The 27,178-nt window shown below is 45.3% G+C and overlaps 2 protein-coding genes across 6 annotated transcripts; one reads left to right on the top strand and one right to left on the bottom strand.

Annotated features, from left to right (window-relative positions):
- Positions 1-2,623: 2,623 nt before the first annotated feature.
- POLE3 (DNA polymerase epsilon 3, accessory subunit) lies at positions 2,624-24,717 on the top strand. 3 transcript variants are annotated; one of them, XM_040405646.1, is made up of 6 exons: positions 2,624-2,635; positions 19,016-19,031; positions 19,537-19,617; positions 19,936-20,021; positions 20,504-20,622; positions 24,296-24,717. In XM_040405646.1, the coding sequence occupies exons 3-6, from the start codon at positions 19,552-19,554 to the stop codon at positions 24,469-24,471; spliced, it is 447 nt and encodes a 148-aa protein (XP_040261580.1). In that variant the 5' UTR covers positions 2,624-2,635; positions 19,016-19,031; positions 19,537-19,551; the 3' UTR covers positions 24,472-24,717. The 3 variants fall into 3 exon arrangements, with proteins under 3 accessions (XP_040261580.1, XP_040261578.1, XP_040261579.1); XM_040405644.1 differs by lacking the exon at positions 2,624-2,635 and having other exon boundaries at positions 18,978-19,031; positions 24,296-24,609; XM_040405645.1 differs by lacking the exons at positions 2,624-2,635; positions 19,016-19,031 and adding an exon at positions 18,988-19,005 and having other exon boundaries at positions 24,296-24,609.
- On the bottom strand, positions 5,795-18,909 carry C8H9orf43 (chromosome 8 C9orf43 homolog). 3 transcript variants are annotated; one of them, XM_040405641.1, is made up of 13 exons: positions 18,772-18,909; positions 17,959-18,130; positions 17,757-17,871; positions 17,376-17,475; positions 17,160-17,260; positions 16,986-17,073; positions 12,210-12,316; positions 11,318-11,513; positions 11,115-11,229; positions 8,150-8,284; positions 7,490-7,599; positions 7,145-7,283; positions 5,795-6,683 (listed from the first exon to the last, which is right to left on the bottom strand). In XM_040405641.1, exons 1-13 carry the CDS (start codon positions 18,895-18,897, stop codon positions 6,520-6,522), a joined length of 1,668 nt encoding a protein of 555 aa, XP_040261575.1. In that variant the 5' UTR covers positions 18,898-18,909; the 3' UTR covers positions 5,795-6,519. The 3 variants fall into 3 exon arrangements, with proteins under 3 accessions (XP_040261575.1, XP_040261576.1, XP_040261577.1); XM_040405642.1 differs by having other exon boundaries at positions 17,757-17,868; XM_040405643.1 differs by lacking the exon at positions 18,772-18,909 and having other exon boundaries at positions 17,959-18,247.
- Positions 24,718-27,178: the final 2,461 nt, after the last annotated feature.

The raw sequence follows: 27,178 nt of genomic DNA, 5'->3' as shown, positions 1-27,178 counted from the left end.
AGTGTTGGATGCGCAGCAGGTGGGAATGTGAGGCGCAGGATTAGATGGGGGGGGGGGGGCTGACCCTCCTGGCCTGATCCATCCTTGTGTAATTTTAGCTTCTTGCTTTGTACGAGGTCGGTGACACGACACATGAGCCCTCCACCACAGCCTCTGGTGACACTGGACTCGCTAACAGTATGCAGCGTATTGACAGCACCATTACACTAGCACCACCGGCCTGCGGCTGTCAGGGCACGCTGGGGGTTGTAGTGTCACAGTAACAGGCTGGAGATCACTCATTTACTGTCATGCACCTGCAACAAGGGGAATGACAGGGATGATGGGGGTGGTGGTGGAGGTGACAGCACAATCTGGTTTTTCCAGTGCACAATTAAGGCATTTTTTGTATTGACAGTCCAGTATGCCAAACACGTGAAATATGTTGAATGAATACCCCCAAGATGCAGGGGTTACTGGTGACAGCATACACAGCTCAGCTGTTCCAGCAGGTGCTTTAATTTTAAGTAGCCTATTGCCAGAGTAATAAAATGTAAAGAGGTCCTCTGCTTATATATACTACTGCAGGAGAAGATGGAAAGAAGTGATTACTGCAGAGCTGCTCCTCTGCTTCTCTGTGTCAGTGCAGGGACAATCCTCTTGTCAGGTCTCACAGCCTGGTGTTGCTAAGAGTACACTGCCTAACAACGACAGTCCTGTTGTTAGGCAGCGTGGCCCTAGCAACCAGTCTGTCGTACTTAACACAGGTCCTACTTTTCTGATTTTGCCCTATTAATCAGATTTTTCTAAACATGACAATAGCCGAGATCCTCTATTCCGGTAAGGAACGCTAATTTTCCGAAATATTCATTAGTAATGAGCGTAGATGTAGCTATCAGGCCGCCTGCACCCGGATGCGGGTGAACGCACATAACAGTCACACACCTTTCCGTGCAGATTTATGTGCATTTCTGCAAAAAACACAATTTCTAATTGCGGATTAGATGCGGTTTTGCCGCAGATCTCACCCTTCCATTAAAAAGGGTGAAATCTGCAAAGCAGCTCAATTTCTGCACGGAAACAATCTGCAAAGTGAGATTAGTGTAATCCCTTACACTTTACTAGTACTGTACGAAACTGCAGGTGGTGTAAGGGGTGAGGAGGTAACAGCACACTGGGCCCTGGAGCCTGAGGAGGGCCCAAAGACCTGGGCCCTCATGGAGGCTAATCTGCAGCAGCAGGAGACTAACCAGTTGCTGCTACAACACGTGATGGCTTTGCAGACAGCAGGAGCAACCCCGAGCGTCCACGATGCCCGGAATGCAGTCTGTGCTGCGATTCCTAAGATGACTCCAGCAGACGACATCGAAACCTACCTGGCGATGTACGAGAAAGTGGCCATCAGGGAAAAGCTACCCAGTGACCAGTGGGCTGAGGTTGTCGCTCCATTCCTGGCATCTGATTCCCAGCGCGTGTATTTCGACTTGCCGGACGATCAAGCGGCCGACTATCAGAAAGTCAAGGCAAGACTGGGGGTGAATGTGTTGGTCCGGGCCCAGCGGGTGCATCAGTGGGGGTTCAACCCGGCTGAGCCTGCGAGGACCCAGTATTATGACTTAATTCACCTCTTGCAAAAATGGCTACAGCCTGACGTGCTGAGTCCCACTGCTATGCTGGATCGTATGTTAGCCGATATGTTCTGGAGGGCTTTGCCATACCCTCTCCAGGACTGGATCGGTCAGGTGTCTCCTGGCAATGCCCTTGAGATGGTGAACCTGGTAGAACACTATGAAGCTACCAGGAATCTAAAGAATCGTGCTGTCAGGAGGGGGGTCGGCAAACACCGGAAATCTCCACCCCAGGCCTGGAGATTTGAGCCGATAAAACCCGCCCGGGATGTACCCACGGCGGACCTGGCTCCGACAGTGTGCTGGCTGGGTCAGGAGCCTGGCCATGTAAGGGCTGACTGTCCCCATCGGGTTGAGCCCATGGACACTAACTATGGCTACCGTCAGTCGATATATGCCAGGAGGCTGTGTGCAACATGTACCCCAGAAACTCTAAATCACTTGTGCCAGGTGGAAGTGGGAGACACTCCGGCAGAGGCTCTGCTGGACTCGGGGAGTCTGGTGACCCTAGTAAGGGCTTCCCTGGTGCAGCCCGCCGAGTATACTGGCCGGAAAGTCGGGGTGATGTGCATCCAAGGAGACTTAAAAGACTACCCCACCGCGCTGGTGTCTCTAACTACGGTGGCCAGTAGATGGACCCACGAGGTAGCTGTCGCCACAAATCTACATTATGAACTCATAATAGGGATAGACTTCCCGGCACTGCTATGAGAGTGACTGATACCCATGAGACAGGGGTAACCCTAGCAGAGTGGCCCGGCTCAGGGGGGAGACCAGAACCCTGGGAACCTGAGACCAAAGGGCCAGCGGTAGGGGTGACCACCACTTCGGGGGAAAAGAGGGAGACAACCCCGCAAGGTGTGATGGTGGGAGACGTGGAGGACTTGCTGCAGGGTCCTGAATTGGCAGACCTCAATGTCTCCAGGAATAATTTTGGTACCGCCCAAAGTCGGGACCCAACCCTATCCCGCGCCTGGGAAAATGTGTTAATAGTAGATGGTGAACCACAACAACCTGGGGCAGAGTCAGTGTTTCCCCGTTTTGTGGTTCATCAAGATATGTTGTATCGGGTAAACCAACGACGGGGTGAGCCTATTGAACAGTTGGTGGTCCCCAAGGCGTTTTGCAAGCTTGTGTTAGATCTATCCCACCAACACGTTCTCGGGGGTCACCCGGGGCTGCAGAAAACTCAGAATCGTATTCTACAGCGGTTTTACTGCCCCAGCATATTCAAAGAAGTGGAAGAGTTTTGTAAGTCTTGCCCGACCTGCCAGATAACTAGCCCCCAGACACATTTCCGTAGTCCTCTCCCGATTATCGAAGTGCCATTTGACCGAATAGCTATGGACCTCATAGGCCCAGTACCGAAGTCCGCCAGAGGGCATCAACACATCTTAGTCATTCTAGACTACGCCACTCGGAGGCGGTGCCACTGCGACATCCCTCGGCCAAACTCATAGCTAAGGAATTAATGGAGATGTTCTCCCAAGTGGGGCTACCTAAAGAGGTTCTGTCCGACCAAGGGACCCCTTTTATGTCCAAAGTGATGAGGGAACTCTGTAAGTTGCTGCACATAAAACAACTATGGACGTCTGTTTACCATCTGCAAACGGACGGTCTGGTAGAAAGGTTTAACCAAACATTAAAAAATATGTAAAAAAAATAAAATGAGTTTATAGCACAAACCGATACCTTCGAAGTAGGCCTCAGTGCTGTACTGTCTCAGGAGGTCAACGGGGAGGAGCATTGCATTGTCTTCCTCAGCCGTAAGCTCACCCCAGCCGAGACCAGGTACAGTATAGTGGAGAGACAGTGCCTGGCTAACAAGTGGGCACGAGAATCTCGCCGCTATTATTTATTGGGGAGAAAATTCCGCCTGGCGACCGACCACTCCTCTCTCAAGTGGATGAGCCAGGCCAAAGACAGGAGTGCCCAGGTCACCAGATGGTTTCTCTCCCTAGAAAACTTTAAGTTTTTGGTGGAACACAGGGCAGGCCGGTTACAGGGAAACAAGGATACCCTGTCCCAGATACACTGAGGGGTTGAACAAAGGGGAACGGTATGTGACACAGTGAGAGGTTTGGTCTGGGAAAACAGGTATTTTCCTCCCAGCATGTGCTGCTGGGCTGATTTACAGCCAGGTGAGATCAAATACCGGATCGGATTTTAAGTTCCGGTCCGGGCTTTGGCAGCACCTGGCTGTCCTTAAATAGGCAGCTGGGCTCAGAAGCCAGGTCTCTGTGTTGGGATCTGGGAGCCTTGTGTCTGGATGAAGGGTTATTACCTGTTTGGTGTGAAAACAGGTTGGTGCTGCTGTCAGCAAGGACTATTTGAGGCAGAATTGTCGCATGGTGCGAATTATCACCAACACCGCAAGGTGACTTTTTGTTTGATTATGACGGCTTGTTTTGTCACCTAAAGTGTGAATAAAACACTGAACGGTTTGATCCAAAGAACTTGTTGTTGCCTCTAAACCGCATATGCTAATCCTGCCTACCAGAGCGAAACCCCACACTATCTATCTATCTATCTATCTATCCATCCATCTATCTACTGTGGGGATTCGCTCTGGTAGGCAGGTTAGCGGACGCAGTACAGAGGCAACGACAACGTCTTTAACCTAAACAGTTCAGTGTTTTATTCACACATAAGGAAAGTGACAACAAAAAGTCAGTTTCAAGGAAAAAACTGTCACCTTGAGTCTGGTGTTTGTTCACACCAGGCAGCAACACATAAGGCCTTGGGTGAAGCAGAAGTCCACGTGCTTTCACCAAACAATATAGCAGGCCTTTATCCCGACCCAAACTCTAAGGCCCCAACACAGAGACTGGCAAAGCTCCACTGTCAGATGTAGGATAATCCACCCCCAGCTGAGTTTTATATCCCTAACTAAAACCCGGCCTGGAAAGGGGGGGGAACAGCCACCCACCCTGCACTTTGGCTGCTCCCAGTAAGAGCCGGCCCAGATCAGCTTTACAGCCACACTAAATAATCAATAGTGTCAGTCAGCACTAACTGCCGCGGCCACTTAAAATGACCGGCTCTTACCTCACCGAGGCCAGGAACCTCAGTGACACATATCTTCCGTCAATGACGGCCCCTTGCGCTTTCCTACACTATCTATCTCATATCTCAAATTCAAATCAGCTTTATTGGCAGGACTAAATGCATATTAGCATTGCTAAAGCAAGTGGGAGTTGGCATGGAGAATGGAGATACACCCAGGGTGGAGGTACATGGCATATGACACTCCTCTCTATTTATATCTATCTATCTATCTATCTCATAATCTCCTATCTATCTCCTCTCTATTTATATCTATCTATCTATCTATCTATCTATCTATCTCATATCTATCTATCTCATATCTATCTATCTATCTATCTATCTCATAATCTCCTATCTATCTCCTCTCTATTTATATCTATCTATCCATCTATCTATCTCATATATATCTATCTCTCTATCTCATAATCTCATATCAAATCAGCTTTATTGGCAGGACTAAATACATTTTAGCATTGCCAAAGCAAGTGGGAAATAATTGGGTAGGGTTGGGGGATGGGAACTTATACAGGGTGGAGAGGAGTCCATGGTATATCAGGCTCCTCTCAGTCTATGGCAGGCAGTAATATATTGTGCTGCTGTGGCCGCTGTGTTCTCCTCTTCCCCCAGCAGTATGGAGAGTCTCTCCTCCTCCTCCTCCTCCATGGAGGTGAAGTCTGGGCAGAGATCAGACAGTCTCCTGAAGTGAGTCTCCCTCACTGCTGAGTATTTGGGGCACCGCAGCAGGAAACAAGCCTCGTCCTCCACGGCCTCCTGGTCGCACTGCTGGCACAGTCTGCTCGCATATCTATCTATCTATCTCATATCTACCTACCTATCTATCTCTCTCTCTTATATCTATCTCATATCTATCTATCTATCTCATATCTATCTATCTATCTATCTCATATCTATCTATCTATCTCATATCTATCTTTCTCTCTCTCTTATATCCATCTCATATCTATCTCATATCTATCTCATATCTATCTATTATCTATCTCATATCTATCTATTATCTATCTCATATCTATCTCATATCTATCTATTATCTATCTCATATCTATCTATTATCTATCTCATATCTATCTCATATCTATTTCTATTCAGAGGAAACAATTGAGAGAAATAAATCTTTTCATTCAACAAGTTTTATTTGAAATTGGCATTTCCTTACAGCCCTGAAGCTGCACATACAGGGGCCCGATAGCAGGGCCCTTAGGGATCACTGATTGCTACAGACAATGGGGGAGATCTGAGAAAACAGTCTAATAGAGAAACTCTCCTTGTTGCCCATAGCAACCAATCACAGCACGGCTTTCATTGTTGAAGAGCCCTATAAGAATTGAAAGCTGTGCTGTGATTGGTCGTTTCTCTTTTCGATCACGCTGAAGGGGGTCTGAGGTCCGGTGCACGTCTCCCTGACAGGTACGAACGGCCACGACAAGGGGCTTTGAACTGAGACTGGTACATTGTAAACCCTGCGCGTAGGGAAATGGCTTCTCCCTACATCCCCATGACTATTGAGGAGGCTGGGAAAGTAGAGGGACGCCCACTGTAGATGCTGGACCAGAGGGGACGTTATAATGGGACAGTGAGCTCTCAGCAATGTACGGTGTCTCAAGTTATACAGTGCTGCCCCCTAGTGTTCAACATGAAACATTACATGTCTAGCTCAATGGATTCACTTTACAGCAGAGCATTGCATCCTAGGGCTGTCTGGCTGCTGCAAAACTACAAGTCCCAGCATGCCCTGAGAGCTGCAGGTCCTGTGTATGAAGCCCGCTGGTACTGTGCAGGCGCCCTGTATGGTGTCACCTACCGCAGGACACTGTACGGATCGTGCACTGTAGGGTAGTGCAGCTTGTTAATACAAGGGGGATGGGGGAGGCGGGTTGGGTTGTGGAGAAGACGCGCCCTGCTCCGGGTTTTCGTGCACATCGGTACTTTCCCCCGTGGATTCTGGAGGACCATCGGAGGTATTGGGTATGATGGATTCCTGGTCTCCAGGGACATCGCTCGGTTCTGACTCTGTGTATAGAAAAAAATCACAGAAAATCATCCGATCGATGTATGGCAGAATTATGTGGAAGAATTTGAAAGCACTGTATAACAGTATTATTTGTGCACTGTATGCCAGTTTTATGTGGGCACTCTATGGCGCTGATATGTGGGCCTTTTGTGGCAGTATTATGTGGGTACTGAATCGCAGCATGCTCGAAGACTCACAGTGTGGCAGTATTACACAGGCACTGTATTAAAACATTACATATATATTTGATGTTAATGGTAAGTAGGCACTGTGTGGCAGCATTAGGTGGGCACTGTGCGGCAGTATTATGTGGGCACTGTGTGGCAGGATTAGGTAGGCACTGTGTGGCAGTATTATGTGGGCACTGTGTGGCAGGATTAGGTGGGCACTGTGTGGCAGCATTAGGTGGGCACTGTGTGGCAGTATTATGTGGGTTATATAATAAGTAGAGGGCACTCACTGCTACTAATGTAATCTGCCTGAGGCGGGAGGGGAGCAGCCATATCCCCGGCCTCTGTCACTGTCCCCGGCTGCGCCTCTTCATTTCTCGCTCCGGGGATTTCTTGCTCGGCTCCTTTGCTGCCGTCTGTCTCTTCTGGCTGAAAGAACATCAAGCTGAAGATTAGAACAACCTAACGACTAATACAGAAGAACTACAAGTCCCAGTCACAAATCCCCAGCGGTTCCTTTTGGCGGCTGACTATCTCCATTTCAACAAGGTCATGGCCATCAGGTTGTCATTGCCTGACTCTGCTGCCAAATACCTGATGTACCACATAATCTACCGCCCTGCGGAGCCACCTACTGTTCTAGAAGGTTCTTCATCTGTCCAGGACCTCTGAGAAAATACACCCAAAGATGGAGAATTTCTGCTCTCGGAGTCAGGCGACCTCGTTGTGTCGCAAACCACAGACCCTATGGGTGACATGAAGGTTACGCCTTACATTAGGAACACGGCAAAGAGTCAGTGTGGTCATGGCAGTATTATATGGGCATTACGTGGGCACTGGATGGCAGCAGTAATAAATGACCACTACACAGAAGTATTAGGTGGCCACTAGTTGGAGGTATTATGTGGGCACTGGATGGCAGTACAACGTGGCCACTAGATGGAGGCATTACGTGGGAGCTGTATGGATGTATTTTGTGGGCACTAGATCAAAGTATTACAATATTAAGGCACTGGATGAGGACATTGGATAAAGGTATTACGTGGGAATGTTGATAGTGGATGGCAGTATTATGTGGGCCGTCCTGTCAATATGGCTGCCGCTCCTACTATAGAGGGAGGAATAAACTAAGGCTATAACCATCCATCATGGCGAGATGTAATACAGCAAACATTGGTAATCCCAATACCATCAAGTTATCGAGCAGCAGGACGGTCATGGTGGCATGAGGCGCCATGTACCTCAAATCTCCCATAATTTGTCTATGGGAATATGGTCCCCAGTCATCCCAGTACCTGTGGGGGTCTCCAAGGCTTGTGAATTGTAGTAACTGAGGGCAGAATCCGGGTCGTGGGGGAACAGTCCGACGTGGCCGAGCTGATCAGGAGCCATTGACTTGTGGGATCTGCGAGTTGTGTTTGTTCTTTGATCTGAAAGTGAACAAAGTCCCCGTACATATATACGGTATACTGTATACTGCGTCCCCCAGTGTGAACAAAGTCCCCATACATATATACGGTATACTGTATACTGCACCCCCCAGTGTGAACAAAGTCCCCATACATATATACGGTATACTGTATACTGCACCCACCAGTGTGAACAAAGTCCCCATACATATATACTGTATACTGCACCCCCCAGTGTGAACAAAGTCCCCATACATATATACGGTATACTGCACCCACCAGTGTGAACAAAGTCCCCATACATATATACGGTATACTGTATACTGCGTCCCCCAGTGTGAACAAAGTCCCCATACATATATACGGTATACTGTATACTGCACCCCCCAGTGTGAACAAAGTCCCCATACATATATACTGTATACTGCACCCCCCAGTGTGAACAAAGTCCCCATACATATATACGGTATACTGTATACTGCACCCCCCAGTGTGAACAAAGTCCCCGTACATATATACGGTATACTGTATACTGCACCCCCCAGTGTGAACAAAGTCCCCGTACATATATACTGTATACTGCGTCCCCCAGTGTGAACAAAGTCCCCATACATATATACTGTATACTGCACCCCCCAGTGTGAACAAAGTCCCCATACATATATACGGTATACTGTATACTGCACCCCCCAGTGTGAACAAAGTCCCCGTACATATATACGGTATACTGTATACTGCACCCCCCAGTGTGAACAAAGTCCCCGTACATATATACTGTATACTGTATACTGCGTCCCCCAGTGTGAACAAAGTCCCCATACATATATACGGTATACTGTATACTGCACCCCCCAGTGTGAACAAAGTCCCCATACATATATACTGTATACTGCGTCCCCCAGTGTGAACAAAGTCCCCATACATATATACGGTATACTGTATACTGCACCCCCCAGTGTGAACAAAGTCCCCATACATATATACGGTATACTGTATACTGCGTCCCCCAGTGTGAACAAAGTCCCCGTACATATATACGGTATACTGTATACTGCACCCCCCAGTGTGAACAAAGTCCCCGTACATATATACGGTATACTGTATACTGCACCCCCCAGTGTGAACAAAGTCCCCATACATATATACGGTATACTGTATACTGCACCCACCAGTGTGAACAAAGTCCCCATACATATATACTGTATACTGCACCCCCCAGTGTGAACAAAGTCCCCATACATATATACGGTATACTGTATACTGCACCCCCCAGTGTGAACAAAGTCCCCATACATATATACTGTATACTGCACCCCCCAGTGTGAACAAAGTCCCCATACATATATACGGTATACTGTATACTGCACCCCCCAGTGTGAACAAAGTCCCCATACATATATACTGTATACTGCACCCCCCAGTGTGAACAAAGTCCCCATACATATATACGGTATACTGTATACTGTATACTGCACCCCCCAGTGTGAACAAAGTCCCCATACATATATACTGTATACTGCACCCACCAGTGTGAACAAAGTCCCCATACATATATACGGTATACTGTATACTGCACCCCCCAGTGTGAACAAAGTCCCCATACATATATACGGTATACTGCACCCACCAGTGTGAACAAAGTCCCCATACATATATACGGTATACTGTATACTGCACCCCCCAGTGTGAACAAAGTCCCCATACATATATACGGTATACTGTATACTGCACCCCCCAGTGTGAACAAAGTCCCCATACATATATACGGTATACTGTATACTGCACCCCCCAGTGTGAACAAAGTCCCCATACATATATACGGTATACGGTATACTGCACCCCCAGTGTGAACAAAGTCCCCATACATATATACGGTATACTGTATACTGCACCCCCCAGTGTGAACAAAGTCCCCATACATATATACGGTATACTGTATACTGCGTCCCCCAGTGTGAACAAAGTCCCCATACATATATACGGTATACTGTATACTGCACCCCCCAGTGTGAACAAAGTCCCCATACATATATACGGTATACTGTATACTGCACCCCCCAGTGTGAACAAAGTCCCCATACATATATACTGTATACTGTATACTGCACCCCCCAGTGTGAACAAAGTCCCCGTACATATATACGGTATACTGTATACTGCACCCCCCAGTGTGAACAAAGTCCCCGTACATATATACTGTATACTGCGTCCCCCAGTGTGAACAAAGTCCCCATACATATATACGGTATACTGTATACTGCACCCCCCAGTGTGAACAAAGTCCCCATACATATATACGGTATACTGTATACTGCGTCCCCCAGTGTGAACAAAGTCCCCGTACATATATACGGTATACTGTATACTGCGTCCCCCAGTGTGAACAAAGTCCCCATACATATATACGGTATACTGTATACTGCACCCCCCAGTGTGAACAAAGTCCCCATACATATATACGGTATACTGTATACTGCGTCCCCCAGTGTGAACAAAGTCCCCGTACATATATACGGTATACTGTATACTGCGTCCCCCAGTGTGAACAAAGTCCCCATACATATATACGGTATACTGTATACTGCACCCCCCAGTGTGAACAAAGTCCCCATACATATATACGGTATACTGTATACTGCACCCCCCAGTGTGAACAAAGTCCCCATACATATATACGGTATACTGTATACTGCACCCCCCAGTGTGAACAAAGTCCCCATACATATATACTGTATACTGTATACTGCACCCCCCAGTGTGAACAAAGTCCCCATACATATATACGGTATACGGTATACTGCACCCCCCAGTGTGAACAGGGCCGACTGGACGTGAGAAAACCGCTGATTACCTGGCGGTCTGATTCTGTGGCTGGGAGCGGCGAGGTGACTGTACTTCTTCCACAGGTAATACTGGTTCCTGATTCTGTCCATGTTGATCTCCATGCCATTGGGTGACGCCGATCGCTGGAAGAGTCCAAATCAGTGTGAAAGGGCTGATAACAGAGAGCGGGCCATCATATCAGACAGTGATTTTAGTAACGGCAGAGCCGACCTGCTCGTCCAGTCTGTACACTGGGCCAGTATGGGGCAGGACTGGGCGCTTCTCTCTGGTATCATGGAGGACCACCCGCCGGTTCTTCGCTATTATCCCACAGTAAGGTGGAGAAGATGGAGAATCGGTGATTGGCCCCTGGTCCTGGAGTCGTCTCCGGCACTTTGATGGTTTCTCAGGCTGTTCTTGCACATCCCTGAAAAGTCAGCCGTTAAAATCAAGAAGAAGAGCGGGACAGTCAGAATTATTCCACCCGACTGTCCTTTATATTGTCCCCAGGGACCTAGAGCACGAAGGAACGCTCCGTTATCACTTTCCTGACCTCCTGAAAGTCCTTAAAGGGAACCTGTCACCGGGATTTTGTGTATAGAGCTGAGGACATGGGTTGTTAGATGGCCGCTAGCACATCCGCAATATCCAGTCCCCATAGCTCTGTGTGCTTTTATTGTGTAAAAAAAACGATTTGATACATATGCAAATTAACCTGAGATGAGTCCTGTCCCTGACTCATCTCACATACAGGACTCATCTCAGGGACAGGACTCATCTCAGGTTAATTTGCATATGTATCAAATCGTTTTTTTTACACAATAAAAGCACACAGAGCTATGGGGACTGGGTATTACGGATGTGCTAGCGGCCATCTAGCAACCCATGTCCTCAGCTCTATACACAAAATCCTGGTGACAGGTTCCCTTTAATGTCCAAGGAATTAATAAAAGGTCAAGATGCCCACCGGCAAATAATCTGAAGAAAACGTGCAGGAATATCATGTCCTCATGGCCGCCCCCTGCTGGTGTCAAACTGCACAACTCAAGTTATACATGTACAAAGATAGACATAACAAGGAGACAAAGTCGGGTAAAAGAGGAGAGAAAGCAAATATCCCTACCTTACTGCCACAACGTGCTCTGTATGTGGTAAAGGAGAAGATCCAACTAGTGACAGACTAACAGGACATCCACCAGTAGGGGGCTTCTTCTGTTTTTTTATTACCATCTGAAAAGATTATATAACTACTATAATACTGCTCCTATGTACAAGAATATAACTACTATAATACTGCTCCTATGTACAAGAATATAACTACTATAATACTGCTCCTATGTACAAGAATATAACTACTATAATACTGCCTCCTATGTACAAGAATATAACTACTATAATACTGCTCCTATGTACAAGAATATAACTACTATAATACTGCTCCTATGTACAAGAATATAACTACTATAATACTGCTCCTATGTACAAGAATATAACTACTATAATACTGCTCCTATGTACAAGAATATAACTACTATAATACTGCTCCTATGTACAAGAATATAACTACTATAATACTGCCTCCTATGTACAAGAATATAACTACTATAATACTGCTCCTATATACAAGAATATAACTACTATAATGCTGCCTCCTATGTGCAAGAATATAACTACTATAATACTGCTCCTATGTACAAGAATATAACTACTATAATACTGCCTCCTATGTACAAGAATATAACTACTATAATACTGCTCCTATGTACAAGAATATAACTACTATAATACTGCTCCTATGTACAAGAATATAACTACTATAATACTGCTCCTATGTACAAGAATATAACTACTATAATACTGCTCCTATGTACAAGAATATAACTACTATAATACTGCCTCCGATGTACAAGAATATAACTACTATAATACTGCCTCCTATGTACAAGAATATAACTACTATAATACTGCTCCTATGTACAAGAATATAACTACTATAATACTGCTCCTATGTACAAGAATATAAATACTATAATACTGCTCCTATGTACAAGAATATACCTACTATAATACTGCCTCCGATGTACAAGAATATAACTACTATAATACTGCCTCCTATGTACAAGAATATAACTACTATAATACTGCCTCCTATGTACAAGAATATAACTACTATAATACTGCTCCTATGTACAAGAATATAACTACTATAATACTGCTCCTATGTACAAGAATATAACTACTATAATACTGCCTCCTATGTACAAGAATATAACTACTATAATACTGCTCCTATGTACAAGAATATAACTACTATAATACTGCTCCTATGTACAAGAATATAACTACTATAATACTGCTCCTATGTACAAGAATATAACTACTATAATACTGCTCCTATGTACAAGAATATAACTACTATAATACTGCTCCTATGTACAAGAATATAACTACTATAATACTGCTCCTATGTACAAGAATATAACTACTATAATACTGCCTCCGATGTACAAGAATATAACTACTATAATACTGCCTCCTATGTACAAGAATATAACTACTATAATACTGCCTCCTATATACAGGAATATAACTAATATAATACTGCCTCTATGTACAAGAATATAACTACTATAATACTGCCTCCTATGTACAAGAATATAACTACTATAATACTGCTCCTATGTACAAGAATATAACTACTATAATACTGCTCCTATGTACAAGAATATAACTACTATAATACTGCTCCTATGTACAAGAATATAACTACTATAATACTGCTCCTATGTACAAGAATATAACTACTATAATACTGCTCCTATGTGCAAGAATATAACTACTATAATACTGCCCCCTATGTACAAGAATATAACTACTATAATACTGCTCCTATGTACAAGAATATAACTACTATAATACTGCTCCTATGTACAAGAATATAACTACTATAATACTGCCTCCTATGTACAAGAATATAACTACTATAATACTGCCTCCTATGTACAAGAATATAACTACTATAATACTGCCTCCTATGTACAAGAATATAACTACTATAATACTGCTCCTATGTACAAGAATATAACTACTATAATACTGCCTCCTATGTACAAGAATATAACTACTATAATACTGCTCCTATGTACAAGAATATAACTACTATAATACTGCTCCTATGTACAAGAATATAACTACTATAATACTGCTCCTATGTACAGGAATATAACTAATATAATACTGCCTCTATGTACAAGAATATAACTACTATAATACTGCTCCTATGTACAGGAATATAACTAATATAATACTGCTCCTATGTACAAGAATATAACTACTATAATACTGCTCCTATGTACAAGAATATAACTACTATAATACTGCTCCTATGTACAAGAATATAACTACTATAATACTGCTCCTATGTACAAGAATATAACTACTATAATACTGCTCCTATGTACAAGAATATAACTACTATAATACTGCTCCTATGTACAAGAATATAACTACTATAATACCGCTACTATGTACAAGAATATAACTACTATAATACTGCTCCATGTACAAGAATATAACTACTATAACACTGCTCCTATGTACAAGAATATAACTACTATAATACTGCTCCTATGTACAAGAATATACCTACTATAATACTGCTCCTATGTACAAGAATATAACTACTATAATACTGCTCCTATGTACAAGAATATAACTACTATAATACTGCCTCCTATGTACAGGAATATAACTACTATAATACTGCCTCCTATGTACAAGAATATAACTACTATAATACTGCTCCTATGTACAAGAATATAACTACTATAATACTGCTCCTATGTACAAGAATATAACTACTATAATACTGCCTCCTATGTACAAGAATATATCTACTATAATACTGCTCCTATATACAAGAATATAACTACTATAATACTGCTCCTATGTACAAGAATATAACTACTATAATACTGCCTCCTATGTACAAGAATATAACTACTATAATACTGCCTCCTATGTACAAGAATATAACTACTATAATACTGCTCCTATGTACAAGAATATAACTACTATAATACTGCTCCTATGTACAAGAATATAAATACTATAATACTGCTCCTATGTACAAGAATATAACTACTATAATACTGCTCCTATGTACAAGAATATAAATACTATAATACTGCTCCTATGTACAAGAATATACCTACTATAATACTGCTCCTATGTACAAGAATATAACTACTATAATACTGCTCCTATGTACAAGAATATAACTACTATAATACTGCTCCTATGTACAGGAATATAACTAATATAATACTGCCTCTATGTACAAGAATATAACTACTATAATACTGCTCCTATGTACAGGAATATAACTAATATAATACTGCTCCTATGTACAAGAATATAACTACTATAATACTGCTCCTATGTACAAGAATATAACTACTATAATACTGCTCCTATGTACAAGAATATAACTACTATAATACTGCTCCTATGTACAAGAATATAACTACTATAATACTGCCTCCTATGTACAAGAATATAACTACTATAATACTGCTCCTATGTACAAGAATATAACTACTATAATACCGCTCCTATGTACAAGAATATAACTACTATAATACCGCTACTATGTACAAGAATATAACTACTATAATACTGCTCCTATGTACAAGAATATAACTACTATAATACTGCTCCTATGTACAAGAATATACCTACTATAATACTGCTCCTATGTACAAGAATATAACTACTATAATACTGCTCCTATGTACAAGAATATAACTACTATAATACTGCCTCCTATGTACAGGAATATAACTACTATAATACTGCCTCCTATGTACAAGAATATAACTACTATAATACTGCTCCTATGTACAAGAATATAACTACTATAATACTGCTCCTATGTACAAGAATATAACTACTATAATACTGCCTCCTATGTACAAGAATATATCTACTATAATACTGCTCCTATATACAAGAATATAACTACTATAATACTGCTCCTATGTACAAGAATATAACTACTATAATACTGCCTCCTATGTACAAGAATATAACTACTATAATACTGCTCCTATGTACAAGAATATAAATACTATAATACTGCTCCTATGTACAAGAATATAACTACTATAATACTGCTCCTATGTACAAGAATATATCTACTATACTACTGCCTCCTATGTACAAGAATATAACTACTATAATACTGCTCCTATGTACAGGAATATAACTACTATAATACTGCTTCTATGTACAAGAATATAACTACTATAATACTGCCTCCTATGTACAAGACTATAACTACTATAATACTGCTCCTATGTACAAGAATATAACTACTATAATACTGCTCCTATGTACAAGAATATAAATACTATAATACTGCCTCCTATGTACAAGAATATAACTACTATAATACTGCTCCTATGTACAAGAATATAACTACTATAATACTGCTCCTATGTACAAGAATATAAATACTATAATACTGCTCCTATGTACAAGAATATAACTACTATAATACTGCTCCTATGTACAAGAATATAAATACTATAATACTGCTCCTATGTACAAGAATATACCTACTATAATACTGCTCCTATGTACAAGAATATAACTACTATAATACTGCTCCTATGTACAAGAATATAACTACTATAATACTACTCCTATGTACAAGAATATAACTACTATAATACTGCTCCTATGTACAAGAATATAACTACTATAATACTGCTCCTATGTACAAGAATATAACTACTATAATACTGCCTCCTATGTACAAGAGTATAACTACTATAATACTGCTCCTATGTACAGAAATATAACTACTATAATACCGCCCTCTATGTACAGGACTCACCAGATGTGGATTTTGCTTCTCTCTTTTCGTTCCTCCCGGTGGATCTTTTAGTGAAAGATCTTTGATCCAAACTTTAATAGGTTTTTCTCTAGGAATAAAATGGACAGAACATTTATTTCCGCACGCCTGCTCCCCTGCTATGTAGATATATATATGAGGGTCTGCCGTACCCACCGGTCCTGTGTCCGCAGAGGCTGGCGCTGGGCGTTCGGCACCCACACCATGGTCACATCTCTGCTCTCTGTATTCTGAAAAGAGGGATTAAGGATCTGCACCTGGAAGAGCAATGCATTGTGGGTAGCAGCACCTGTATAAGTATGTGCTCCCCAGGACTCCCGGGAAGGCAACGAACCGCCATCTTGTTATTCTTATTCGGTTCACATCACTTACCTTCTGAGACTTCTTGGAAGAGAAGCAGGACCCTGACAGTCTTGAAGGAGCGATGATATTCCTGTATGAATTTACACCTGGAAAGAAGACCTTCTCCATACTAAGAACACAGACAGAAAACATGATTACTAGAGAGACTGATAGATAGAACGATAGATAGAACGATAGATAGATAGGAGATAGATAGATAGAACGATAGATAGATAGGAGATAGATAGATAGATAGGAGATAGATAGATAGATAGAACGATAGATAGAACGATAGATAGAACGATAGATAGGAGATAGATAGATAGGAGATAGATAGATAGATAGATAGGAGATAGATAGATAGATAGATGCAGTTCTCAGACAGGCCTGCAGATGGCAGCGCTGTTGTACATGCTGTAGGCTGTAGTAGGGGGGACTCCTGGGCTGCGCTCCCCCATGTCGCCTCCATCCTGGGGGGTCCGGCTGCTCAGCAGGGTGGTGACGCTCAGGACCGGGAGTCCGCCTGCTGATGAATGTTAATGCATTTCCGCTCTATGAGCCAGCACCGCCTATATATGAGAACGTAATGCCTAGGTGTCAGTGCAGACTGTACCGTCATCTTGGGAGCGAGGTCTGGAGATGGATCGGGGCGGCCGGTACCGAGGGTTTCCCTGTTCGATCCTCCTCAAGGTCACCCAGCACTGCGGATGTGGGCACGCGGGGCGCTGACATACCGTCTCATCCAGCTCCATGCGCTGCGCTGTGTGTGGACCGTCCGGTGGGGCCTGAAACATACCGCACCGCGTGAACCCAGCTCTCCAGGGGTCCTGGGTGGTACATATTCCCTGCCGAGCAGCATCCCCTGCTGTATACAGCTATAATGCTCGTTTGCTACAATGTATCAGTGCAGGTAAAACTACATGGATACAACTGTAACAAACCCTCAGCTGTGAGAACGATCAGGTCTCTGCTTCTGGGTGTAAAATAAAAATAAAGTTTCCATTCCCTGACAGCAAGCAGAGGTCTTGAAAATGGCAAGAAATTGAAACCCAAAGGCCCTGATTTATCAAAACTGTGCAAAGGAAAACTATCCTAGTTGCCTGTAGCAACCAATCGGATGTCACCTTTCATTTCTAAAAGGAGCTCCGAAAAATGAAAGGTGGAATCTGATTGGTTGCTATGGGCAACTGTGCCAGTTCTACTTTACACCAGTTTGTCTTTTAGAAAGTTACAGAAGTTCTTTTCATTCTACAATTATAAAGCTTTATTCACATGAACACAGCGCAGCACTCAGTCTGAGAGGGGACTACAGATCCCAGCAAGCAGTGGGCCGATCCATGTTAATACAGCCCCCCATTTCCTCTCACCCTCTCCTCACCACCCCCCAATACCCAGACATCGAGCTCGGTAATTATTAACAACTCACCCGCGCTCTGGTCACCATGACAACACAGGACGCCGGCACGCCTTCACGCTGCTGCGGCCCCGCCTCGCTCATGCTGATTGGTCGTTCTTTCCTGACGCGTAATGGCGGCTTGTACCTGGAACGCATCACAGGAAGATGGCGGCGCGGCGGTGAAACGCATGCGAAAGGGCGGGGGACTGCAGAGCACGTGGTGCACGGAAGCGGCTTCAGTTGGGTTCTTGGCGCGGAATTGAGGTTGTGGCAGAGTTGGATCTAAGCTGGTTTGTAATGGGAATGACAGCCCAGGGAGGGTGCGTGGTGGCTGTTTTTAAGGGATTCCAGCTTGGCAGGAACTACAACTCCCAATATATTGTGTGCAATGCATGCTGAGATTTGTAGTGCCTTAGTTGCAGGGTGCTTGTGTTTGATGAGTGTGCGGAGACGATTTTGTAGATTGGGATTTCACTGTAAGAATAGTTAGCGGTTTATGGTAATTTCATAAACGTAAGGTGGCGCCATTTTTAAAGTCGTTTTGTTAGTCCCTGTCCGTATCGGCAGCGGTCTCTCTGTTTGGCGTAGAGCGCTCCGGAATAATTGGTGACAGCCGCTTCCGGCACTGAAAGATGGTGACCCGCGGTTGTCACCCAGTGCATGCATGCATGGTTGCTAAGCAACAACGCCCTGTAATCTCATTGGTTATATTATTAGCGTTCAGGCCGCCCTGAGCACATCTGACGCGTTTCTATAAGAGGGTGTAAAATTAACATCCGCCATGTTTTCCTGTAGGTGTAGCCGAAGAAGATGGCGGAGAGACCGGAGGATCTCAATTTACCCACCGCCGTTATCACGCGGATCATTAAAGAAGCCGTAAGTGACGTCGCTGCGGGCGGTTGTTGGGTGGCGCGCCCCTGCTGCCTTCCTCCCTCCACCATCTTCATTTAAAGGGAACTTCTGATCGGAACACGTTACCTCCTATCCACTGTGGTGGGACCCTACGAGTCATGAGGGTCCCGTGCCCTGTGAGTGGAGCATGCCCGCCGCCTACCCATCGTGATGGGACGATCTGCGGCAGAGTACACGTGGGACCACCGGTCAGACCCCCACCGCTTTACAGTTAATGTGTTCAAATCAGAATACCCACAAGGCATCAGTATCTGATCCGCCACGTGCTTTTTCTTTCTTCAGCTTCCAGATGGTGTGAACGTGTCCAAGGAGGCTCGCAGTTCCATCTCGCGGGCAGCCAGCGTCTTTGTGTTGTATGCCACGTCCTGGTGAGTGTTCCCCCACGTCGTGACGCAGTGATGTTTGTCCTCTTTATGTTGGCAGAGGCAAGGTGGGATATGTCACCCACGCAGCCCCTCCATCTGCCAGTACAGAGAGGAGAGCCTCGGACCTCCGTCCAGTCCATACAGTGACCCTGGTGGGTTTTCCTTTCGTGTCACGAGGTTTGTGATCTAGACTCTACGCCACGTCCACCATCTTTCCATCCCTCAGCATAGAACCATCGGAGATACTGTCTGCAGGATCTCCCGATGTGTACCTTCTATGTACTCGCACAGTACGTAGATTAGATACGTGGAGAAGCCGCATAGCCTGGTATCTGGCTAGGATTTACCGTGTCCACTGGTCCGGCCCCCTATGACATATGTCCCCATCTCGGTGGTCTCCCATCAGAAGTTCCATAGGTAGAAGATGGCCAGAAACCCTCTTATAGGGTATAGTTTAACCCTGATCTTTCCTGTTGTGTTCACAGCGCCAATAATTTTGCAATGAAGGGGAAGAGGAAGACGCTGAATGTCACAGACGTGCTGTCCGCCATGGAGGAGATGGAGTTCCAGCGCTTCCTTGATCCGTTAAAAGAGGCGCTAGAAGGTGAGCGCTCCAGACTGCAGATTCCCATTGACCTCAATTAGTAATCCTCCAACCACTGCAGAGCTTAGCGCTGGTTCTGGAGGTAAGGAGAAAAGTGACCGTTCACCGAGTCTTATTTTCGAAGGGCCTGTGACGGATACCACGCCTCGTGCCCGCTTGACGCCATCTCCGTCGAGCTCACGAGACGCAGTATGGTCACTTGTTACCAAAGCGTGACGTTACGCCCTCCTGAAGGAGCAGGTAAGGTCAGCTTGGTACAGTTTACACAGACTCCTCCTGTCCACGCGGGCACAGAGAGGCAACAAGCCGAGAGAGCCTTCCACCAGCTTCTTGTTTGATATAAGCCCAGTCCGCTAACGGCATTATATAGGGTGAGAAACCAACCCGCGGTAGCTTATAACTAGACCGAAACACGGACGCGGGGATTCGTTATCAAGATACCAGACAGCACAAGATTAAATTATATATTTAATCGCCTTAAGGGCACACTAGATATAACGCAGTATACACAAAGAATATACACAGTGGTCTGAGGTTACAAATAGAGGTAATATGGTACAAACAGGAATACACAGAGTACAAGTCAGTTACCGGGTAGATGAATGTTCAGTTTGGTTATGATTAGTCCTTTGCTGTATTCACATGGAGGGCAGTGATGGAAGCTGGTTGCAGGTCCCTCTAAACACATGGCACAATGTGACCCTCCTTCAGAGAAAGACACGCCCGCTTGCTGGCACAAGCCTTTTAAACTGTATCCAGCCCCTCCTCTGGGAAGGCTCCACTCCCCCTCTTCTGGGCTGGCCTTAAATGACCAACATAACCCTTTAGGGTTCATAGCTCCAGACCAGAAGGTCACAGGGAGATAGGTCTGGGACCAACAGATGCGCATGGGTTCCGGCTACAAGTAGAGTCCAAACATGGTGCAGTTATTTGGTTTCTGTGGGGAGATATGTATATCTCCCTTCCCTGGCATCCTAGCATCAAGCCAGGACCTCGTGGATGTTCGCCTTTGCCCCAGGATCGCAAACAGATAACCGAATTATGCCTGGGATGGACGGACGATTCATAATTCCTTATGAAATGTCAGTGCCAACATGTCTGTGGGAAAGTGATAGATCTGGTCCTGGGCTGAGACCTCCTGACGGGAGTTTTCCTGCTACATCCTCTCGGAAGAGGTGTGACTTTATCCACCTGGGGCCTCCTTGAAGCCTGGACCCCTGGAGGGTTTTCTCCCTTGCTATCTGACAGCAGATGGCTGGGGGGTGAGAACATATTTTGCATGTACACTCCTATATATCCTCCTCCTTCCGCAATACCGGATTAAAACGCAGCCACCATTCCTTCAAAAAGCAAATCCACATTGGGCAGCATTTTATATGTATATGCGATGGTGAAAGAGGAAACTATTGAATGCTTTTACCAGCGGGTCTGCCCAATGTTGATTTCCTTTTTGAAGGAATGGTGGCTGCGTTTTAATCCGGTATTGCGGAAGAAGGAGGATCTATAGGAGTTGCTTACTGCTGGTCGGTATAGAACGCTGTGACAGGAAAAAAAATATCAATGTCTGAATCTCCTTTTGGACTCTTCACCTCCCCCAAAAATAGAACGAAAAGTCAAACGTAATCCAAAATGCCACCCATTTAACAGTGGCAGAATGGAGGTTGTTGTTGTTGGAGGTTGGGACCCTCTGCAAACCCACCTTTTAAAGGGTTGTTCCCATCTTGGACACTGACGGCATTTGTCAGACTGATCAGGGTTCGGATCCTAGCGATATGCTAGGATCCAGCAGGCAGTTCCGGCGCCAGAATCCTCTGCTGCAAGTGTGAAAGTACCCGAAGCACATGTCAAACTTTCTCCTACAGGCGAGTCGTGTGTAATTAAAGGGGTTGGCCCGTCTCAGACATTGGTGGCATATCAGTAGGATATGGTCATCAGTGTCAGATGGGTGCGGGTCCCAGAGGCTCCAATCTCCAGAATGGGGCCCCCAAAGTAAAGAAGAGAACATGTGCGGCATGCTTTCCATTCTCCGCTATGGGAGTTCCAAAAACAGCTGGGCGAGCGCACTCGGTAGAGGTGAATGGGGAGTGCACCACTGCTTCATTCACAGCTATGGGACTGCTGGAAATGGCCGATCCCGTGCTTGGCCATTTTTGGGATTTCCATCGCAGTGAACAGAGGGTGGCTGCTCTCCGTTCAGTTCTGGTGCCCCGTTCTGGAGACCAGTGAAGGTGCCACCTCTGGGACCTGCACCCATCTGACACTGATGACCATATCCTACTGATATGCCACCAATGTCTGAGACGGGCCAACCCCTTTAATTACACACGACTCGCCTGTAGGAGAAAGTTTGTCATGTGCTTCGGGTACTTTCACACTTGCAGCAGAGGATTCTGGCGCCTGATCCGTCAAACTGATGGCATTTGTCAGACCGATCAGGGTTCTGCTCCGTATGACAAATGCATTGAAATGCCGGATCCGTCATTTTATTTTTTTTTTACACTTTTTGCGGTCTCAGCATGCGCAGACTGCAATGCTGGATTTAGCATTAATGCATTTCAATGGGAAAAAATGCGTTCCCGGAATTTTGGACGGAGATAATACAGCAGCATGCTGCGGTATTATCTCCGTCCTGATCAGTCAGAAAGACTGAACTGAATACATCCTGAACGGATTGCCCTCCATTCAGAATGTATGGGGATAAAACTGATCAGTTCTTTTCCGGTATAGAGCCCCTAGGATGGAACTCAATGCCGGAAAAGAAAACCGCTAGTGTGAAAGTAGCCTCACTGTTCTGAAGTCGTGTGGATCACGGTCTCATGCCTCCCTTCTTCTGAAGGTCCTGCTTCTGTCGACGTCACGCCCTTTACCAAGTTTCCAACCTGGGTTATGGACGGGACGTGGCCGGGGCCAGCACGGCTCCTCTCCTTGAACTCCTGACTCCACCTCATCTGTCCATGCACGAGGAAAAGGTTCTGGTCCCATCCATAGCCCGGGCCAGAAACCCGGTAAAGGACATGACGTCAGTAGCAAGTGGATTTTCAGAGGAGGAGCGACGCGTGATGGGCTTCCCGAGCAGCCGATCCACGTAACTTCAGAATAATAACCCTATTACCAACTTTGTCCTAAAGATGAGTTATGTGTAATGAAGGTGGGTCGGCAGAACCCGCTGGGTCCTCAGAAATGTCTGCAGATCGCACAGCTCGTCTTCATTTAGAATAAGGGTTATCCTGACGAGACATTTCCGGTAAGCAGTGCTTGGGCCTAGGCATGGTGCGGTATCTACCCATTCGGTAACGAGAATTTCTTTGTAGGGTTTGTGTAAGATTAGGAAAACGGATGAATGGGGCTAAACTGCAGGACCAGACGCAGCCCTTAGATAAGTGGGGCACTGTTTTTTTTGCGGCCCCATTGAAGTGAGGGGGTCTGTATCTGACCCGCAAAAAGTACGCATTGTATGCGGACAAAAAATGTTTGTGTGCATGAGCCCTTAGACCAGGCCCTCCAGCTGTTGTAAAACTACAACTCCCACAATGCCCTGCTGTAGGCTGTTCGGGCATGCTGGGAGTTGTAGTTTTGCAACAGCTGGAGGGCCGCAGTTTGAGGATGCCTGCCTTAGACTGTAGAGGTGCTGGTCAGTTCCTTCTGTCTTCACCCTCTTCCTTCCACCTCCCAGCATACAGACGGGAACAGAAAGGAAAGAAAGAAGCCACAGGCTCGAAAAAGAAAGATGGTAAAGACAAGAAGGCGGACGGAGACGACCCAGAGAGAAGCCGGGAAGAGGAGGCTGAGGAGGAGAAGATGGAGGAGGATGAGGTTGAGGTTGTAGAAGAGGAGGAGGTGGAGAACTGAGATGGACGGCGCCTACATGCAGCAGGACTTTGGGGCCCTTTGCGGTGACTGTGTTGGTGCTGGCACTGTGTCCGGTGAAGCCCCTCACCCGTCAGACCCATTGCTCTTGTGGTTTCCTCTGTGGTCTGGTTGAAGTCACAAGTGAGAGGAGGGTGAGAGTAGTAGTGCGAGATGCCGGTGCACACGGCTGAGGCCTGTACAGGAGATTGTGTATGTAATAAACATGGAGTAGATGTCTGTTTTCTAGATCGAGTTGTGTCTTATTTATGTCTTCTACACATACGCCCAACTCTGCTCATCTGCAACTGTGCTTCTCCTGTTGGGAGTAGTAGTCCCACAACAGGTGATGCCAACACTCGTTGCGGACCTGGTGCCAGTAAACACATGGGGGGGGGGGGGGTTGTTATACTAAGCAAGACCTCCAAAAATATTGCTGTGCTAGAAGATGGCCAGATCATGGCTAGAAGGTCTTTTCAGCTTCGTGAGGGTTTTTCACTGACAGCAAGCAGAAATCTTAAAGGTGCTATTGCAGGGCTTTCTGTTTTTATTTGCTTAGGGTTCTGTTCACACAGCAAAATACATGTCGGGGAATGTGTGATGTGGGGATCTGGTCCCGATTCAGTGGCACTGCTGTTTGGCCACAGATGATTGCCAAGAGGGGCCATGTGGGGGACCACAGTGGGCGTCTGCATGTGGATTAGCCCATTGAATGAGTGGGTCGTATACAGAAGCCTGAGGCTCCAGTTTCCAATGAAGAAATCCGCCAAACGGGATTGTCTAGGATGGAAGAAAACATGGCGGCCTTCGAAAACCAGCTCCACAACAGTCTTCAGGTGGTGGGTGGTACTGCGGCTTAGTCCTCCTTCACTCACCAAGTACCAGATGCCCCTAAAATGCCACATGGGGGGCTGAGAAGAGAACACTTCCTTGTTCTGTGGGGTCACATGACCCCCTCCCGCCCAGTCAGCAACACTGATTATGACCGTGTGATAAAAAGGTCCTGGTCTCCTTAGAAAAAAGAGCTGCACACAGAATGCATCAGGTGATCTTTTCCAGAACTGCTGATTGGTCCAGAGGAATCATGTGACTCGACAGAACCAGGAAATTCGTTAATTTCTAACGATAATTTGTTTTCCCTTAGTCCTAACAGTGGCACAAATGGGGTATTCTGCCCCTGTGGACTGGTTAGGACAGGTGGAATTTTAATGAAACAATAAAAAAAAAACACTGACATGCACACGCCCTCCCTGCCCCCAATATAGAGGGGAGTGACCCTCCAACCCATGTGTTATTACAAGTAGACAACCATAATCTCACTTAATAAATATAGGGGGGGAAATTTGTGTGCCACTGTTAGGACTAAGGGAAAACAAATTATCGTTAGAAATTAACGATTCCCTTACGTCCTAACCAGTGGCACAAATGGGGATTTAGCAAGTAGAAACCCCCATGGGAGGGTCCTCATGCCTGGCGGAAGATAACACTGTCCGGCCAAATGAGGAATAACTATGTATTCTGGTATCCACTCTATAGTGTGAGATAAAAGTGGAGTGAGAACTCCAAGAAGCTGACTTACAGATCACGTCCAATGGGATCGAGCTTCTCTCTGCAAAAGAAGTGGCCACTGCTCGAGTAGAGTGGGCCCTTACAAATTCAGGGGGCTCCGAGCCCTGAGACATATAAGACTCCCGAATTGCCTCTTTAATCCAGCGACTGATGGAGGGCTTAGAGGCTTTCCTCCCCTTATGGGTACCGGAAAAAAGGATAAGGAGGTTTTCATCCTTCCTAAATACCTTGGAGCGTTCCAGGTAAATCCTAAGACATCTCGCAATATCGAGGGTATGGAGCCCTCTTTCCTCAGAGGAGGGGGGTGGAGCCAAAGTTGGTAGGGAGATCACCTGATTGATATTGTCAAAGGAAGGAACCTTTGGGATGAAGGTAGGTAAAAATTTTAGAAGTACCCGATCCTGTAGGAACTTCGTATATGGCTCAAGCCTGGAGTTTCCCAACTCGTTTTGCAGAGGTCACAGCTAACAAGAAGGTGATCTTCCAGGTCAGGAACCTGAATCCCGCCTCCTCTAGGGGCTCAAAGGGGGGAGATGATAACCCCCTGAGCACGACCGACAAATCCCAGGCCGGGATAGATCTGATTACTGTAGGCTTTAATCTTGAGGCTCCCTTCAGGAACCTCTTGATAAGGGGGTCTTGAGAAATAGCTCTGTTGAGACAAGCAGAGATTGCTGAAATCTGCACTTTAAGGGTAGCTGGTGATAGCCCCCTGTCCAGACCGTCCTGAAGAAATTGTAGGATCATCGGGATGGAAGCTTCAGCGGATCTTTGCTGATGTCTTGTACACCAGGATGAAAAGATCTTCCAGATTCTGGAGTAGGCCTTATTGGTAGCTTCTGATCTGGAGTGCTCCAGGGTTCTCAAGACAGACCCCGATAGCCCTTCTATCCCTGGAAGGGACTGATCAACCTCCAGGCCGTCAGGTTGAACATTTGAAGATTTGAGGAGACCTGGGTGCCCCCCGACACCAGTACTCTCTCTGGGGGAAGCCTCAGAAATTGACCCCGACTCATCTGTAAGAGTTGGGTAAACCAAGCTCTTTTCGGCCAGTATGGGATAATGGCGATAACTGACGCTTGGTCCTGCCTGATTTTTATCAAGACCCTTGGTATCAAGGAAATTGGAGGGAAGATGTAGG

Source organism: Bufo bufo, chromosome 8, assembly GCF_905171765.1.
Source record: "Bufo bufo chromosome 8, aBufBuf1.1, whole genome shotgun sequence".
Lineage (NCBI taxonomy): Eukaryota > Metazoa > Chordata > Amphibia > Anura > Bufonidae > Bufo > Bufo bufo.
The sequence above is the reverse complement of the archived record's forward strand: the minus strand, read 5'-3'. Positions and strand labels throughout refer to the sequence as shown.

Excerpts from the sequence above, each read along its gene's own strand:
- POLE3 (XM_040405646.1), top strand. The coding sequence starts at position 19,552 with ATGGCGGAGAGACCGGAGGATCTCAATTTACCCACCGCCGTTATCACG. Across the intron at positions 19,618-19,935 it reads CGCGGATCATTAAAGAAGCC|CTTCCAGATGGTGTGAACGT; the intron begins GTAAGTGACGTC and ends TTCTTTCTTCAG. Across the intron at positions 20,022-20,503 it reads GTGTTGTATGCCACGTCCTG|CGCCAATAATTTTGCAATGA; the intron begins GTGAGTGTTCCC and ends TTGTGTTCACAG.
- C8H9orf43 (XM_040405641.1), bottom strand. The coding sequence starts at position 18,897 with ATGCGTTCCAGGTACAAGCCGCCATTACGCGTCAGGAAAGAACGACCA. Across the intron at positions 17,261-17,375 it reads CTTCCAAGAAGTCTCAGAAG|GTGCAGATCCTTAATCCCTC; the intron begins GTAAGTGATGTG and ends TTGCTCTTCCAG. Across the intron at positions 8,285-11,114 it reads CCACAGAATCAGACCGCCAG|ATCAAAGAACAAACACAACT; the intron begins GTAATCAGCGGT and ends GTTCACTTTCAG.